This window comes from Chaetura pelagica, unplaced genomic scaffold, assembly GCF_000747805.2.
Source record: "Chaetura pelagica isolate M959 unplaced genomic scaffold, ChaPel_1.0 scaffold938, whole genome shotgun sequence".
Taxonomy (NCBI): Eukaryota; Metazoa; Chordata; class Aves; order Apodiformes; family Apodidae; genus Chaetura; species Chaetura pelagica.
The window spans coordinates 1,172,391-1,190,802 of record NW_009954221.1 but is presented as its reverse complement, the minus strand read 5'-3'; the positions used below and the strand labels follow the sequence as shown (position 1 = coordinate 1,190,802).

Here is an 18,412-nt window from a genome sequence, read left to right as displayed (position 1 = left end):
ACTCGCCCACCCCTCCCGCACGCCCACCCCTGTCCTGGCCCATGGCAGGAGCAGGGTCAGGCCCAGCTGCCCCATCCCGTTCCAGGGCACGAGGCCCCTCACTGGTGTTTCCCATGAGGGACCCCTCGTCCCACCATGAAGAACCTTCGTAAGCTCTTCCTGGCGGGGAAGGGGGTGAGCCAGGCCTGCCCCCCCACCCTGCTGCCATGGCTTTGGCCCCTTTTTCTCCCCTGAGGAGGAAGGGGGTGAGCTGGGGTGTGGGGTGCCCAGCCCTGCCAGCAGCTAATCATTAACCCTGCGCCCCGTGTCCCCAGCGCCATCTTGGCTGGGGTGGGACGGCGGCTCCGGCCCCTCGTTCCGTGGCTTCTCCTCAGGGATCCCCTTGTCCAGGCCATGGCTTCCTCTGAGACCCCCTCATCCCGGCCTGCTCTTCCTCTGGGGACCCCCTGGGAAGGCATCCCCATGGTTGAAGGGCTGTGGTTCAGCTTGGGGCTCTGTCTCTGCTTCCCCTTCCCCTCTCCCAGTGTCACTGATGCCCCAAGGGCCACTTTTGGGGCTGTGTCCTTCAGAGGGAGGTGGCAAGATGAAGGCAGCATCTCCATTGCTGTATTTCCTTCCATACGATGGGGGGGTCAGAGAGGCCCGTGCAGCCCCCTCCTTGCCCTGCAGCGGTGGCTGCTGGAGCCCCTGCCCCTCGGTGCCAGGTTGGGTGGGTTGGAGGGTCAGGTGGTGGCTCTTGGGTTATCCCTGGGGCCCGTTCCCAGTGGGAAAAGGTGGCAACTCCCCGTTGGGTATGAGGGGGAGGGTGAGGTTTGTTTTCTCTCTCCCGCTTTGTAACCTTGGCTGCTGGGTGGGATTAGCCCCACTCCTTGGCCATGGCCGTGGCGGGCAGACAGGCAGTGGTGCCTCCTGGCTTTGGCCAGCCTTGTTCTCCTTGTGGGGGACATGGGGATGCAGAGCCCAACCATGGTTGGAAACGCCTTCATCCCACACCATCCTTCAAAGGGAAGAGTGGTTTTGCTTTGGTCCCTGGAGCAGCTGAGGGTGGCTTCTCAGAGATGTCATCCCTTTGCCGTAGGACCATCCTGTGTCCCTTGATGGACAGTGGGGGTGCCTGGGATGGAGGCTGGGAAGCTGCAGGGCTGGAGCTGAGCACCAGCTCACCCGTCCTTCGTGCAACACCCCATGCTTGGTCATCACCATCACCCCAACAGCCACGTCGTGGCTTCTTTGCAAACCCACCCAGGGTGAAGCGTTATGGGTGGCAAACCCCTGACAGCCCAGGGCTGGACCTCCCATCTCCTGGGGAGGAGTTTCCCTTCTGCTTCCCCCCTGCCTCTTAACAAATGCCAAAGGCTGTGGGACAAGAGATGCTGAAGAATCTGCTGTAGCTGGAGGGTGGAAAAGCTGGATGGCTGCACGGCTGGGAAATCCTTTGCTCCAGGAGGGTGTTTATCAGGGCAGTTTGACAAGGCTGGTGGAAGGGCTGTGACCTCTCCGAGCCCTGGTTATCGCCCCGGGGCAGTTCCCGCTGCTCCAGCTCCCCCCAGTTGTGTCTCACTCTGGTTTCCAGCAAGGAAAGGAGCAGACTCACAGCTTATCTCTTGATCTCGCTGGTTGCAAAGTTCCCGTCCCACCCCCCCCCCAAATCACTTTTCAAACAGGAGCAGGAGGTGGGAACTGTCTGCTGTCTAAAATGTTACCAGGCCAGAGAGAGGTGGGAACATCCCTTGTGGAGTTTGTGCTTTTCCCTGCCTTTTCCCTGCTCTTTCCAGCCACCCTGCCCCAAACACATAAAAATAAACACAAGTAAGAAACCCCAAGTAAAACGAGAAAAGAGGAGAGAAAAGGGCTTGGGAGAGAAAGGCACTTCAGAAGAGGAGGAGACACCTCCTTGTTGTTCCCTGGGGCTGGGGAACCCTCCTGGGGACATCTGCTTGTCAGATGGGTGACTGTGTCCCTCTGGGCTAGGCTTGACCTCATGGTAGATGAGTAACCCACTGCCAAGTCCTCTAAGCTCCCTCCTGGAGCCACCAGTGGTCTTCCTTGGGTGTAACTGTGGTCCTCAGCAGTGCAAGCTGAATCATAGACTGGTTTGGGTTGGAAGGGACCTTAAAGGTCATCTAGTTCTTGATTGAGTGAGGTCAGGACCTTGGGAAGAAGCTGCTGGGAAGAGAGATGGACAGAACTCCATGGTTTGTGCTCTGCTTTAACCCCTTGCCCACCTGTATCAGGAGATCCAAGGACTTGTGTTGTACCAACCAATGGGGACAGGGGCATTCCCTTTCACCAAAGTGGATGTAGGTGCTGTGGTGTTCCTCTGACTTTATTCTGGTTGGCATTTTGCTTCTGCTATCACAGGAGGAGCTGGGCCGAGTGGTTTTAGGTGTGTTCCAGCTTTGTGCACAGTGCAGGAGCTGCTTCAGTCCTGCTCTATTCCTGTGGGGCCCTGTATGCTGTCTCCTGGATCTTGGGGGTCTGAGCCCCTTTGGCCACATCCTTGCCATGAATGTGGCTGCTCTGGGGTGGTGACTAAATGGTGGCTGTCTTGGCCAGGGATGGGCTCTCCTGCTCCCCAGCTGTCCAGCATCTTGCACAGCCTGGTTGGAGCCAGGTTGCTGGGTCTTGCTCATGCGGATGTGGTTTGTGCTGGAGCCAGGAAGGTGTCCTGCTCCATTTTATTTACTGGTAGAGATGAAGGAGTCCACAGCCCAGCTGTCAAGGAGTGATTCATCTCCTTGGGCTGTCAGGAGTTGTGTGAGATGGATGAACTCAGCCTTTCTGCAGGGAAAGGGGACTTGGCAGCTTCGGAGGTTTGCTCTGGGTCTGTGATGAGATGGTGACAGCTTGTTGTGGCTGGGGGTAGCTGAGCCTGGGCATCTCTCTGCAGCTCAGTGTCACTGTGACTGCTCAGAGCAGACTGGAAATTCTGTGTCCTCTCCCAACATCTTCATCCCCAGCACTGCTCATGCTGCTGGATGTGGGAAAGAGCTCAACGCCTGTTCCTGCGGCTGTGCCCGTGTCTGGGGCCAGGCTTGGGGCTCACGGTGCTGCAGTGGGACGGGTGCTCCCCTGCCCACCTCTGCTGGCGGTGAGCACGGGGGCTCTGCACCACCTCCTGGGGAGCAGCCTGGCTTGGTCCAGCACAGACTAAGATGAGCAAGGCGGTGGCTTGGTGGCTCGTGCTGCTGAGCCCCGTGGGACCTGTGGTGAGAGGGCTCCCAGGAGGGATCTTCTCAGGCCCTTTTCCTTGGGGATCAGCTGGAGCCTGATGCCTTCAGGACCAGCCCGCAGATTTGCAAGTCTGATGGACTTGTTCTCTGGCAGGTGTTTGCAGGGCAGGGGGAAATGAAGCTGAAGTCCCCAGAAAGGGTAGATTTGTCCCTCTGCTCTTGCTTGAAGACCCTCAGGGACAGTGCCCAGGCAGGACACCCTGCGCTGGGGGTCGGAGAGGGGCTCGTTGCAGACCAGACCCTGTTGCGGGAGCAGGTGCCAAGCAGGGAGCTGGTGCTGCTCAGCAGCCTTCTGACAGAACCAGTGACACCAGTCAGCTGGAGACCGGGAAGCTGGGGGGGATCTCAGCCAACACCCTTGTTATTTTCTTCCCCGTGACCCCTGAAGCAGAGCTGGATGCTCCGGTGTGCAGGGTGAAGCGTCGGGGCCGGACGCGGAGCTGGCGGGAGCACAGTGGCTTTGTCCTGGTGGCACAAAGGCTGATTGTTCTGCCTGGGGGAGTTTGGCTCAGCAAGGTGGGGAGCGAGAGAAAGGGACAGTGAGGAGAAAGAGCAGGATTCCAGGTGTGCTCCTGCCTTCCCCCCCGCGCAGCCCGGTTTGCGCTGGTGACACGGGAGAGGCCGCGGGTCAGGCAGGAGAGCGGGTTGTTGGGCTGCTTGGTTTGGGTTTGTAATTCCCCCTGAACACAGAAAAGGCAGGTATTTAAGGGAGGAAATGAGCAGGGGACTCCGACTCGGTAATAAACGCAACGGATTTCCCTTTATCGCTCTTCCTGCCTGGGAAGCAAATGCAGTCATCTGAAATTACTCACGAAGGCCTGGGCTAGTGCATTTCTGCCTGGTGCATCATCAATTGTGAATTTTCCCCTCTCAAACCTGTTTGGTCAGCTACCTATGCTGTTTTGTTCTCCTTCCCTGGTCCAGTGAGTTCTTTTATCTAACCCATCCACTGCAAATAATCACACTTACAACCGTCTTGTTAGCTGAGTCCCTCGATTAGAATATTTGCTTTTCTTGTGCTCCATTGGTGAATTACATGAGTCACAGGGTACAGTTGGTGTTTGGGGATTGGATAACTCCTGTTTACAATTCAGATGTTCTCAGAACTTGAGCTGGCATGAAAAACTCTCCAAAAACCCCCATGGGCTGTTTACCACTTCAAAGAGGTTCAGCCCCTTCCAAGCTCAGATTGAAACTCAAACAAAGAATCGTTCATTAAGTTCAGAAATGCATGGAGAATTCTTTGAAAATTATTATTTTTAAATTTCTTCTTAGTGTGAGGGGGACCTTCAAGTTTCCACCAAGGACAGGATTTGCAAGTAATAAAATGCATTTAATGACCTTGCTCTTTGTAGTATTTCCAGTACAAGCAGGAAAAGAGAAAGGCAAGAACTCAGTCCCAGTGTAGCCTGTCCAAAACCACAGGTATTTGCAGGAGAAAAGAATATTATCCATCTGTTATCACAGCTCAGGCAAGTTGTGTCATGAACCTGAACCTGTCCTGGAGAGGGCAGGGATGTGTGGGTACCTATTCACCAGCCAATCCAGCCCATCAGTATAGACTGTACAATGTTGTCATTTTCTGCTTTGCTGCTCCTCAAGGACAGTGTTGGGAGCTGAACCCAGGGGTGGCAGAATATGTTCAAATGGAAATCCTTCTCGCAACGGATGGAAGGCTGGATGGTGCTTCTCTAAAGAGGGAAGTGACCCAAGTTTGTTGTATTGAGTGGAAAAACTCCCCTTCCCAGCTGGTGGTTCAAAATGCTGTTGGTGTAGAACCTAACGTTTCATTCCCAGCAGCTTCCAGTGTTGGGTGTTTGTGTGGTTCTGTGTCACGCTCTGGGGAGCACTGAAAGCCACTGGCTTGGCTGGGGGTTTGTAGCACCTCTGGGACAAGAGGAGTGTCACAGCCCTCACTCTTCCCAGGGGCTGGCAAACCCCAGCCTCCAAAATGGGCTTTGCCCTGGAACTTCTCCAGGGCTTGGTGCTTTCTCCACAGAAGCTGCCTATTGTCTGTTATGGCCTGTGCCACAATTCCCTTTCATTAACAGCAATTAGCAATTCAGGGAAAGTGTGGAAAGAGAGGGCTGAAGGTGAGGGAACGGATCTTGAGGAAACTTGTTGAGACTTTCTGCTCTCAGGTGAGCAGAATGACCCTCACAAGAACAAGAAATAAACAAGAATTACAATAATAATAAATAAATAATACAAGAAATAAACACATGGGTGGCAGAGGGGGCTGCAGTAGGTGGACCTGCCCTGGTGGTATCTCCTTGGCCTTGTGCTGTGCAAGCTTGGAAGAACAAAGATGGCCCAAAGACCTCTCTTCCTTCAAACACAAAGATTTCACCTGCCTGAGGGTTTGTTTTGTTTTGCTGACTGGTTCGGTGAGGAAGGTGAGGGCTGCAAGGGTGGTGGGTTTTGCTGGCCACAGGTGAAGACTGACCTTGCTTTTCCCAAAGGTGCAGGGGGGAATTGGGTCTGCCTTGTGCCGGGAAGAACAGGCTTTTTGGGGTGATCCCTCCCTTGCTGAGTGCCAGGAGGGCTTCATTCACAGGCCCCAGCAAGCAGGGGATGACTCACTCTGCCTTTGTCAGACCCTGCCCCTGGAATGTGCTGCTTTTCTTCTGATTAGAGGAGGTGATGAGTGTGAGCTTTGAGTGAGGTGGAACGAATCCCACCTACAACTCATAAAACAGCCTCTCTCATTTCCCTTTCCAGAGGGGAGCTGGAAGGCCCAGTGTCCTATGGCCATGCTATAGCTAGAAAGAGGTGGACAAATTTGTCCAGGTCATCCTGGGGAATGGGGACATCTGAGAGCCTCCATCTTCTCTGGTTCAGGGTGTACTGCAGCAGAGGTGGAAACTGAGAAGGAGAAATGGAGCTGCAGGTGGGCCTGCTCATAGCTGATGGTCCCAGCAGAGCTGCATGGCTGTCCATATTGAACTTTTGATTGTGTGCCTGCATGAACCGGGGGAATGCTTCAGGTCCTGCATGTTTTGGCTGGGGCTGAAGTAGCTCCAAGCCCTCCTGATCTTCCAGGAGGAAGATGTTTTTCTTCCAGAAAAGAGATCCAAATGGCTGCACCAGAAGCCTGCCCAGCTCAGCCTCCTGCCTCCAGCAGTGGGTGCCCACTTAAATTGGTGGGAAACCTCCAGTTGGCTTCGATGGGCTTGACCCCAGGTTTGCTGAGAAGCAGCTCTGAGCATGAAGCTGTGCAGGAAGGCCTGACTCCCTTGTGTCCTCATGTCACTGTTTGGGGTGAGCTTTCTCCAAGCTTGGTGTCTCCAAGGTCTACCCTGCCAGGTGTTTTTCTGTCCATTTGTGGCTTTAATTTTCAAAAGGTTTCTGCTGGCTCACAGAAAGTCCACTGGAGCCTGGCTGCTCCAAACTGCTCCTCTTCCAGGCACTTGACCTTGGAGTTGGATGAGGGTATTTTTCCTGGTTTCTTTGGCCTTTGGGATTGCTGACTGTGGTGGCATGATTCCTGTGATAAATAGCCAAGGTGGATTGCCTTTGAGTGAGTCTTTATCAGCTGTGGGAGGAAAGGAATAGCAAACAGAGTCAGCAAGTCTGCTGGAAACATTGCAGTGACCAGCTGAGGCAGAGGCCAGCCAACCTCCCAGCTGCCCACAGGTGACACCTGGCCTCGAGGAAATGCCTGATTTCTGAGAGGTGCTGATTACCTTGGGTCATTCAAACGCAAGGATAGAAAAGAGGACCAGAATAATCCCCCAGAGCACTGTGGCTCAGCTCCTGGGCCATCCATGAGCTTCTGGCAGAAACCTGGAGAAAGGGTTTCTCTTTGTGGCCTTCTCCTGCTCAAGGAGCTGCCCTAGCAAGTAGAAAGGTGTGAAAGCTTCAAGATGGAAAGCTGGTTGGGTAGATCACCTCTGGCATTCTTCTCCATGGACTCCAGAGAGAGCTTGCAGAGAGCTTAGCTGCTCACTTTGCAGCTAGGCAAAGGTGGTGAAGATGATTCTTGCCCTGCTGCACGTGCTGAGCGCTTCGAGGGCAGCACTAGTTTCTTGGACCTCTTCTTCTAAGCCCTTTGAGAAAGCAGAGGAGCCCATCCAGGCCCTTCTGCAGCCCAGCACCCACCTACCTGAGTGTAGAGTCCAGCTCTGCTGCCTGCAACGGTGCCTGGTTGTTTCCAGCAGCTGAACACTTGGCCTCGTGGGTGGGTGAAGGGAAGAGTCCCGGGGGTTTCTGTGCTAATCCCGTTTTGCAGAGAGTTCCAGAAGACTTGAGGAACAAACAGAAAATAACGTCGATCGAGGTCAATATCAAAACCAAATGATCAGAGAAACAAATATTTACTCAGGTCAATATTTAACTAGGAGACAATAAATGCTGATATTGAACCAAATCTGTATATAAATACGGTCTATTTATAACGTGTGCCTGTAAAGGGGCACTGCCAGGTACTTGCCAGGGCTTCTGATTGATGATTATCCTCCCCATTGTTTGCTGATTCCCTTGGAGGCTGCAGTTTCATGCAGGTGCATGTATGAGAAAAAAGGCTGCACTGCGTCACCCCAGGGCCCCAACTGTTCTCCCACGCCTGCCCGTGCCCCGGGAGGGTCCCTCACCCCCAGGCAGGGCTCCCCTTGGCCCTGGAGTGGGTGCTCAGCCCTTCCCCTGTCCATTGAACCCTTGCCTCCTAGGGATGAGGTGCTGGTTGACCTTTCCTTGCACCCCTCTTCTCAAAAGAACCCCGGGTGGCTGTGGGCAAGAGCTTGAGACCCACCTGGGAAGGTGGGCTTGGTGCCTCCTGGAACTGCAGAGCAGGGCTGGGGCTGAGCCAAGGCTCGATGGTGCCAAGTGCTGCAGAAATTCCTCCCCCTCAAGCCCTTTCCCCCCCAACTGCTCCCTCTGCCAACTTTACAGGCTCGTTGGCTGTTTAGCAAACATTGATTTCTCTCCTTGTTCCCCGCTGCTGCCCGTGCCGTGACAACACCTGATGTTTCTATGGCCGTTTGTTATTTATCAACTTCAGATTAGAAAGCGCTTAATCCCGGCAGGGCAGGTCCTGCCTGCAGGCTGCTGTGCTGGGGAGATGCCACGGTCCTGTCCCCCTCTGTCCTCCCAGGGCACATTTGCCTTGGGCCCCATGTGGGGTGGTGGGTGCCCTGATAACACCTCCCCCTGCCTTTGGCCATACCTGGTGGGGGAGAGAGGTGTCCGAGGCAGGAGGTTCCTGCAGGGTTAATGAAGCTGGGTGGGCTGGGGAGGGTCGTGGCAGCAGCTGTTGGCCAGAGGAGGGTCCCTCTGGGGGGAGCAGGGCTCCCTTGGCTGCTCTCTGGCTCGTGGTGCTTGGTGCTGCCCAGCAGGCAGCTCTGACCCAGCCTGCTCAGGGTGCCTTCCCCTCCAGGTCCCAGGTCTGGATGTGCCATTGCTGCCTCGTGTGACCCCAGCGCAGTGCCCTGTCCTCGGCTGCCCTCTCCAGAGCTGTCCCAGGCAGGGCTGCAGCTGGATGCCAGGACCTGCCTGGGGCTGGCCAAGGAGTCTGCAGAGACCTGGTGTCTACAGGACTTCTTCCTGGTGGGGCCCATTTGGCCCTCAATGCTTCCTTTTTCTCTGTGCTGCTTATCATGGCAGGTCCTGAACGCAGATTGCTGGCAGAGCAGAGGGTTCTGTGGGTCTCCTGCTGTGGCTGATCCCAAAATGAGGGTTCCAGCACCTGGACCACCCCTTGCAGGCTTGTGCATTACCTGCTGAGGAGCTTGGCTGAATGTTGTAGGTGCTTCTGAAGCTGTTTTTTCCAGTTGATAAGGGTGATGGAACACAGGTTTCAACACCCAAATCTGTGCAGCTCTGACCTGGAGATTTCATGTTTAAGCATCATCTCATGCTTCCAGGCACAAGGACCACACGGAGACTAGCAGCTCTCCAGAGATGGCACCTCTCAGCATTCCCAGCCTGCTTGGCTCTCAAGGCCAGGTGGAGGTGGGCTTCCCTCAAGTCCTTTGTTTGTAGCAGCCTGGCAGAGCTTCACCTTGGAGAAGCTGGATATTTAGGTTGTGGTGCTGCCAGGAAACACAGTCCATCTAAGCACTGGTGGCCAGGCTGAGGCTCTTCCCAGGGAAAGCTTCTGGTATCCTTGCTCTTGCAGATGCAATGGTCCATGGGCTGTGGAGCTTGTTAGATATTGGGCAAAGGAGAGGAGTTGTGCCTGGGGCACCTACCTGGGGCCAACCTGGCTCCTGCCCACACCTCCTGTCAGCTGTTCCCCACCACCACGCTGGGGAGGCTGCAAGGTGGGGGACACTGGTGAGAGGGCAGCTTGGATGGGGCTTAGGCCAACCTGGTCTAGTGGGAGGTGTCCCTGCCCATGGAGGGGGGTTGAAACTAGATGATCTTTATGGTCCCTTCTGACCCAAACAATTCTGTGATTCTATGATTCTATGGTTCTGTGATTCTGTGATTCTGTGATAGTAGAGGGACCAGCTGCTGGCAGGGTGAGCCCTGGGGTCTGTGAAAGGTTGGGGGTGGTGGGACCTTCCATGGGTTTGGAGGTGGGTGGGTGATGGGAGAGGCCACCACACTAACCCAGCCCTGTCTGCCCCACAGCTGCACCCCATGAGGATGGAACAGCGTCTGCCGCCGCTCATTCTTGAGGTGAAGCCCTTTTCTCCTTCCTCCCTTTGCATCCTTCTGCCCCTGTTGGTGAGATGTACCATGAAAGCTCCTGAGAGATTGAGCTGGGGCTTCCCCACACCCACCCAGTCCCCGTTCAGGCCATCCAGATCCACTGGTGAGGCCATGGTAGCACCTCCACTTCCTCCTTCCAGCGTTCCCCCCACTCCTGGTGTCCCCATCTGTGCAAGCCACCCTGTGTATCTCCATCAACTGGATGCCCATGGGCCACGAAGGGTGCTGTGAGTGAGGATCCCACCCAGATCTGTCAGCACTTAGTCATCCCCATTGTGTGGATGTTTTGGAGCAGAGGATGGGCTGGGAGGTGCTTCAGGACATGGCTGGGTGTTAGGTGTCAGCACCCACCACCAGCAGTGTGGGAGTGGGACAGGGTCATGAGGCATTTCTAGGTCTGTAAGCAAGCAAAGCTGCTCCTTTCCTCCCCTTTGAAGTGCTGAGACCCTTGGGGTGGTGTGGGACCTGGGACACCACCAGCAGTAGTGTTAGGACAGTCTGGATTCCAATGGGGTGGGATCCCTTCCTGCCCCCCAACACCTCCTTTCCCTTAACACCCCCTTTCCCCAGGACCCTGGAGCCACTCAGGATCAGCAGGGGATGGATCAGCTTTAATGGGCTGAGAGGAGAAAGACTTTGGTCTGCAGATCCAGGGTGGTTGTGGGAGAAAAGGAGGCCAGGAGACACCCATGAGGGGGCAGGACAGGGGACTGAGGAAGCAGGTGTTGGATCTGCAGGTAGGGCCCTCCCTGCCTTTCATATACCTGCCTGGTCACCTGCGGTAGAAGGACCCACTGCAGTTGTGAAGGGGGAGACCTTCCCCTGGGAACTGAAGGTGAGAAAGTTAAATGCCAGAGATAAGGGAAGTGTAGAAGTCAAAGGCATCCAAGCCTTCCCCCTGCCCCCCCTCCTGCCCAGAGGTGGTTTCACTGCTCAGGTATGTTTGGCATTCCCAGCCTCTGGTACTGCCTAGAGCAAGCTGCTCCCAGGGGTGACAGCAACATCCCCTCAGGGGCAGGAGCACCCAGGCTCCAGCTCCACAGCTTCGGCGTGGTCCCCACTTGGGCAGGAACCCCAGGCTGGACACAGGGGGAGCAGAGGAGGAAACCAAGGGTTGGGACCAGCCTGCCAGGACTGAGCAGGGGGTCAGAGACCTGGTTCCTGAGCTTCAGGGTTTGCTGAGGCAGAAGGTTCCTTATGGCCCTTCCAGCTGCTCCTGCCGTGAGGAAGAGGGTGTGTTTGTGGCAGGAGCTGTGCCTGGGGACATGCCAGCTTCCCGGCCTGCAGAGCTGCAGGAGCTCTCTGAATGAGCTGGAAGCACAGGTGAAATGTTTCCCTGGAAAGGGCGAGGAAATCTCTTGGGTGCCGTCCAGCTTTGTCAAGAGCCATGAAGCTGTGGCAGGGATGGCTTTGGCCCATGGCACTGCAGTGACACAGCTCAGAGCTGGAAAGCCCTGGGCTCAAGCGTGCAGGGTGTGGGGCCAGCCCAGCGTGCTCTCCTGAAGTGCCCTGTAGGCTCTGCCAGGGAAACCTGGTGGTTCTGCCAGCTCCTCTACATATGAATGAGTCTGCAAGGGCTTCGCAATGAGCTTGACACATGGATAACCACATCATTAAAGGCTGCAGCTCTAGAGAAGAGCGTTCACCGCTGGTATCTTCAACCACAAGGAGCAGAACTTGAGTCATCAAATGCCAGGGGATGAATTTCCTAGCGGGGTTGCTCCATTGGGTTGCTGAGGTATCATGCCTGGAGCCAGAGGGATGCAGCACCAGGCATGAACCAGGAGGGGAAGAAACCTGGAGACTGAGCCAGAGCTCCTGCTCCGTGGTGAAAACAGCTGAACTAAACTAGAACTAACATTAGATTTCTAGGGCTACAGCCCAAATTATTCTCAATTAATTACAGATGTTCTCCTAGAATATTCCCACTTAACTGAAGATCCTAGAATAAAATGCAGTACCTCTCAGGCTGCTAAATGGGAAAGAGACCAGAGTCAGCATGTCTAGGGTGGGCTGCAGGGCCAACCTGCCCAAAGCTTGAGGCAGCAGAGTTTCTGATTTCATCTCATTGCTAGTGTTAATTTCTCTTTGTGTGACCAAAGCTTTGTACCCAAAGCTTGGCTGCTCTTTATCAAGCTGATTTTCCCAGAACTGCATCCTCTGCCTACCTTACCCTTCCTTACCAGTGCTGGCAGGTAGGGGGGAAGTGGGACAGAAAGATGGGGTGTTCAGCCTGGAGAAGAGAAGGCTCCAGGGGGACCTTAGAGCACCTTCCAGTGCCTGAAGGGGCTCCAGGAAAGCTGGGGAGGGGCTTGGGACAAGGGCAGGGAGGGATGGGTTGAGGGGGAAGGGTTTCCAGCTGGAAGAGGGGAGATTGAGGTATTAGGAAGAAATTCTTCCCTGTGAGGGTGGTGAGAGCCTGGCCCAGGTTGCCCAGGGAAGCTGTGGCTGCCCCATCCCTGGGGGTGTTGAAGGGCAGGTTGGATGGGGCTTGGAGCAACCTGGGCTGCTGGGAGGTGTCCCTGCCCATGCAGGGGGGTTGGGAATGAGATGATCTTTCAGGTCCCTTCCATCCCACAAACCAGTCTGGGATTCTATGACCCTGATTCGCTCCAGGGGAGTCTGTGGCTGAGTCAGAGACTGAAGCTTCATGGCTGCTGCCTGTGGCCCCTGGGGTGCTCCCACCACCCTCCTGCCAAGGTCTCTCTTCAGGAGTTCTCTGCCCGTTCCCTTCCCGCAGGCGCGCTCGGAGCTGGATAAGTACCTGTCCAGCGAGGTGCCCCCCGCGCTGCCCGACAAGAAGTACCGCCGGGACAGCGCCTCGGTGGTGGACGAGTTCTTCTCCACAGAGAAACCCCCTTCCACGCCCTACAGCGTCAACATCAACGTGATCCTGCCGGACACCACACACCTGCGCACGGGGCTGTACCGGCCCCCCCGGGCCCTGCCGCCCTTCCCGCCCGTCAAAGCCGAGCCCGGCACCGGCTTCGCCCAGCCCTGCTCCTCCTCCTCCACGCAGACCCTGCCCGACTTCACCAGCGTCTTCAGCATGCCCCAGTCGGTGGCAGTGAACAACATCTTCATCAAGCAGGAGATGCCTTCCGAGATCCCCTTGTCCACCCACGCCCAGCAGTCCCAGCTGTACCAGCTGCCCCTGGGCGGCGGGAGCGCTGACATGGCCACGCTGACCTCCTCCTCCGGCAGCACCACGGCCATCAACAGCCTCACTGGTGTCACCATGTCCACAGGCAGCGCCGTGTCCAGCGTGGTCCACAGACCCATCCATCCAGGGGGGCCAGTGAAGCAGTACCCACACGTCTCCCAGGGACAGGGGAACTTCAGCATCTCCGGGCAGTTCTATGCCGCTCCAGGGGTGAACCTGCCCCCTTCGCCCCCAAACTCGCAGCCTGGCAGCCCAGAAAATCAACCTGAGCTCATCAACACCATCTCTCCCCCGCCATCCTACGAAGCCACTTTTGGACTGAAGTTGGTCCAGTCATCCCAGGCCCCCCCAGTCCCCAATGGCCTCGGGACCCTCTCCCAAGGGCACATTGTCATGCAGCCCCCCAAATACAACAGACGCAACAACCCTGAGCTGGAGAAAAGGAGGATCCATCACTGTGATTACCCAGGTATGCTCGTGGTTGAGGTGCTGGCTTGGCTTTGGGTGGGGTGTGTGGGGGTGTGTGTGTCTCTACTTGACACACTTCAGGCTGCCTGGGGCCTCCACAGGGTTTAATCTGAAACCCCTTTGTCTGCATGATGATGATATGACTGGAAGGTGCTCTAGGGTCTCCCAGGAGCCTTCTCCCAACTCTCTGTCTCACTTCCTCCCTACCACCCACCACTCACTCCCCCCCAGTCATCGAGCTGCTTGGGCTCAGCAAACACTTTTCCTGTGTGGGTGTGGGAACTGGAAGGCATTTCCCAAATGCCTCCAGCAAGATTTATGTCCTCTTCCCATGGCACAAGGGTGGCTGTGGTAGGTCAACCCAGAGGCCTGTCTAGCCCAGATCCTGTCTCCAGCAAGTGACCAGAGGAAGTGTGTAAGAATAGGAGGACATGTTGAGGAAGATCTTTCTGTGCTCACACCTTCCCACCCTCTGGCAACCTGCAGGTTGGGGACTTTCTGAGCCAGAAGCTGCACCCATGTTCTTGTGGTTAACAGTCTCTGCTGAATTCTGTGCCTTCTGCTGGTCACGGTGGGAGACAGATGAAGGGTGTAAGTGGCAGACCCCTCTGCTCTTGTCAGAGCAAGAGCTTCACCCTGCAGGATTTGCTACCAGGGCGAAGCTCACCTGTTTTCAGCAGGGTTTTGTCCTGCACAGGAAGGCAGGAGCACATCTGTGGTGCAAAGAAAACCAAACCCCAACCTGTGCTGAATAAACAGGGGGTGGCTGGTTGGTGTGTACGTGCAGAGACAGAGGAGGGCTGCTTCTAATCCTCCAGGCTGAGGTTCAGCTGGAGGTGAAACCTGTCAGGGCTGCTGGCAGGGGCAAGCAGATCTGCACAAGGAAGCAGTGGGAGACGTGCCCAGTTCACCCCGGAAACTGGATGAACTGGGGAGACCTGTTTGCAAAGCCCCAATCCACGTTTCCAGGTGGTGGCCCCAGCACTTTTTCCTCAGCGTGTTGATGGGAAAAGGAAGCTCAGCCATTCTCTGCTCTGGCTTCTCTTGGGCTCTGTGTTTGGAAGCTGCTCAGAGTGCTTGGCTGGCTTCATGTCCATGCCCAGCAGTGAGGCAGTCCTTGGTCTCATCCATACTCATCTCTCTCCTCAGTGTAAAGAACCTCCAAGGCTTCAGAGCATCAGAAACCACATTGAATGGGGTCACCAACCCTTATCCCTCTTACCCTGGGGAGAGGAAAGGCAGCTGGATGCTCCTGCAGCTCCCAGGCAGGAGAGGACACAGAGCTGATCTTGTGCCTTCAGGCTGTTTGGAACGAAAAAATATATGACCATGTTGCTTGGGCAGGTCATAAAAATTCAAATTCATATTTTAATATGCTTGTCGAAACACAAAGAAGCAGGGCCACAAGGGCAGCATGAGAGGCTTTTCTGAGCTTTATCTAACTGCACTGAGGAACCAGCCATGGCTCACGTGGAGGCACCTGGTGTTGAAACTTCTGCCCAACTCCTGGTGCTTCTGTGAAGAGCCTTTCTTTAATTCAACCTCTTTCTTCTGAAAAAACATTCCCAACGGCTCTATTCTGGATCCTGAAAGCAAAGCTGTGGCTCCACAGTGTACCTGGCCTTTCCTGCTTCCTGGAACATTTTCACCACGTCTGCTGGGTCTGGGGCTATTGCAAAATACATCCTCCTTCCAGCCTTGCCCAGTGATACCAGTGACATCCTGGAATCCTGAGGACAAACAGCAGCACAAAACCAGCAGCTCACTGGCTGGATGTGATGTTTTCATCCTGCCTGCAGGACCTGGTTGAGGATGGGGGGGGATTTGAAAGTCTGTGCCTGACCCTTCCCCCCTGCCAGTTCCCAGCACAAAGCCCACAGGGGTCAGGATTGTGGGGCAAAAGATGGAGTGTTGTAACAGTCTGTCCTGGAGAACAAATGCTCCTTAGTTCCTGCTGTTTTTTTTTCCTGCTGAAACACAAGGGGTGCAGCCAGGCTTTTCTGCATGCTGTTACCCAGGGCTTTTCAGGCCTGCTCTCTCCCTGCCCTCAGATGTAAATGTTCTGGGTTGGTTGGAGTCAGGGCCTCTTCTCACAGGGAAATTGTGTCTTTCCTGTTTTTTGCAGGTTGCTCAAAAGTTTATACCAAGAGCTCCCACCTGAAGGCACATCAGAGGACTCACACAGGTAGGAGAACCACAAAGCTGGAGAAGGACTTTTGACACATGTAGAGTCAGGACAAAGGGGAATGGCTTTAAACTGGGAGAGGGGAGATTTAGGTTGGACATGAGGAGGAAATTCTTTGCTGTGAGGGTGGTGAGAGCCTGGTCCAGGGTGCCCAGGGAAGCTGTGGCTGCCCCATCCCTGGCAGTGTTGAAGGGCAGGTTGGATGGGGCTTGGAACAGCCTGGGCTGGTGGGAGGTGTCCCTGCCCATGCAGGATGTGGCACTGGATGGTCTTTGAGGTCCCTCCCAACCCAAACCAGTCTGGGATTCTGTGGCTCTGGGGTCACGAGGAAACTCTGTCAGCCCACACTGTGCCTGTAATCGTGGTGATAACATAGCTGAGTTGATTACCTTAATCTAGGGTGGTTATTGGGGTAAGGAGCACAGTTAAGTCTATCGACATAAAAAAAAGTCCAATGGTTGCACTGGTTTATAGTGACTGTACAGGGCTGAGTGCACTTGCCTTCTGGAGTTTAGAGTTGAGGGGAACTCTTGGAGACTTTTTGTTGATGGACTGGGAAGAGGAGCTGCCCCCAAAACCTCCATCACTCTGGAGGTTCTTCCACTCTGAGCTCTTCCCAAATCTTAGCCAGGTCTGACCCTGCTTATCCCTCAGAAAGACTGTGTAAAGGCATGTGGTGCTTGTATGTGACCTCTGAGGGGACAAGGGCTCCCTGTTCAGTGTCACACACCTCTGTGGCTCCCAAGGGGCAGGAGGGACCCCTCGTACCTTGTGTACCAGCCACACAGGCTGCTCACACCCAAGGCTGGTCCCCTCAGCAGCTGCTGGTGCATCACTGAATGAGCAGAAGAGCTCCAGACAGCAGCAGGAGGGCTGTGCCCTCATTCCCCAGGGGAAAGGTGCCACGGGCTGCCCTTGCTGGTGTGAAAGGAGTCACTAGCACCCAGGAGTTCCCAGCACTCCCACCACAACCAGCTTCCTGGGACAGCCTAGCTCAGTGGCACTTGTGCATTCAAGCACAGGTCTTCTCATTAAGGCATTTATTATACCTGAAACTTTATCAGATCCAGGTAGTCCAGGAACCATCAGTGCCCTCATAAATCTCTTTTATAGAAGGGCTGATCTTTACTGAAAGCAATTAAGCTGGCCCAGAGTTCACTTTTCTTTTTTATTAACAACGAACAAAACCCATCCCGAGGTTGGGAATCAGTTCCTACACTTGGCTCTGTTCCGTTCTCATCTTATCAGCCCTTCCAACGAGCCAGCAAAGAATTTTCCTTTGTGTGTGAGGTACAATATTTTTTTGGCAGGGCCTGGCTAGGAGGGGGCTGGAGAACAACACGGAAGGGGTGGAAGAAAGGAACAGGAAGGACCTGGTCCTGGCTTTGAGAGCTGGGTGGTGATAAGTCTTGGTCACTACAGCCACCTGCATTCAGGGCTCTGGCTTGAAAATAAAACTTCTCTTTTCCCCTTCTGCTCAGAGCACAGGTCTCTGTGCCCAGAGACACAGCCCATCTGAGACAGGCACTGTCCCTACAAGTCACAACATGAAGATGTATCCAGGCGAACTTGGGCAGTTTTTGAACCCCAATACAGTCAATTTTCCAGCTTTCCCAGTAATCGGGCTGGAAGTCCAAGTGGTTTTGCCTCCTTCCACTTTCCTTGCTGTAAGAGGGAGGGGCAGGGAAGCGAAGGAGGTGACCTGAGCAAGTCAAGGAAACTGGTGATGTTGTGTAGTGGGTAAAAAGAAAGGAACCCAAACCAGAGCCATTTGCAGGGTGTCTGCCCCAGCCTTCGAAGCCTTGTGTTTGTTTTCAGGCCCCAGCTCAGCTGAGCACAGAGCAGGAGCTGCAGCAGCACAGCCCAGCACCATGGGGCTCCATGGCCCCAAGGGTTAATTACCCTGCTCTCCATTCCTCCCTGATGGCAGCTGGGCTGAGAAGTGCAGGATCTCTAAGGTCTTTTCTTGTGGTTTGCCTGTTGCTATGGGCTGGGCTGTATTCATCTCCTGGAGACACCATTCATTTCCTGGGTGCCATTGTGAGATTAAATATATAACCTGGTGGCTGCTCACCCCCCTCCTGGGGGCTGGGAATGCCAGTTTGGGGCCTTTGTTTGAGCTTGCCCTGCCGTGCTGTCCTGGGAGATGGAGCCAGCTCATGGGACAATGGAAAACATTTTGTTTCTATCCTGGAGATCAACCTGTTATTGTTTGAAACTAAAGGGCCTTGGTAGGGTTGACCTGGCCAGGTGATCTGGCTGGGACAGTATCTGTGGCTGCACAGATCCCACCTTTGTCTTAAAAAACCCCAAGACCCCCAGCCTGTCCCAAGACAGGCTGGCAAATTGACTCTAAATTCTGTATTTATTATTAATTATTCTATTATTACGCATGTAAGTTATTATTATATATTTAAATTATTAATAATAATGCTATGATGATGTCTTTAAGTTCTGTATTTCTCCAATGCCTGAAGAAGCTCCAGGAAAGCTGGGGAGGGACTTTTGACAAGGGCAGGGAGTGAGAGGACAAGGAGTAGTGGCTTCAAACTGGAACTGGGGAGATAAAGGTCAGACATGAGGAGGGAATTCTGTAGTGTGAGGGTGGGGAGACCCTGGTCTAGCTTGCCCAGGGAAGCTGTGGCTGCCCCATCCCTGGGGGTGTTGAAGGGCAGGTTGGATGGGGCTTGGGGCAAACTGGGCTGCTGG

At 54.8% G+C, this 18,412-nt stretch overlaps 1 protein-coding gene across 1 annotated transcript in view; it reads left to right on the top strand.

Annotated features, from left to right (window-relative positions):
* The first annotated feature begins 135 nt into the window (after positions 1 to 135).
* The window catches only part of LOC104393958 (Krueppel-like factor 5), a 19,860-nt gene continuing 1,583 nt past the window's right edge, over positions 136 to 18,412 (top strand). Inside the window, exons 1-3 of the mRNA XM_010003486.1 lie at positions 136 to 174; positions 12,628 to 13,519; positions 15,644 to 15,703. Of these exons, the coding sequence (XP_010001788.1) occupies positions 136 to 174; positions 12,628 to 13,519; positions 15,644 to 15,703 (991 nt within the window). The remainder of the gene's footprint in view (positions 175 to 12,627; positions 13,520 to 15,643; positions 15,704 to 18,412) is intronic.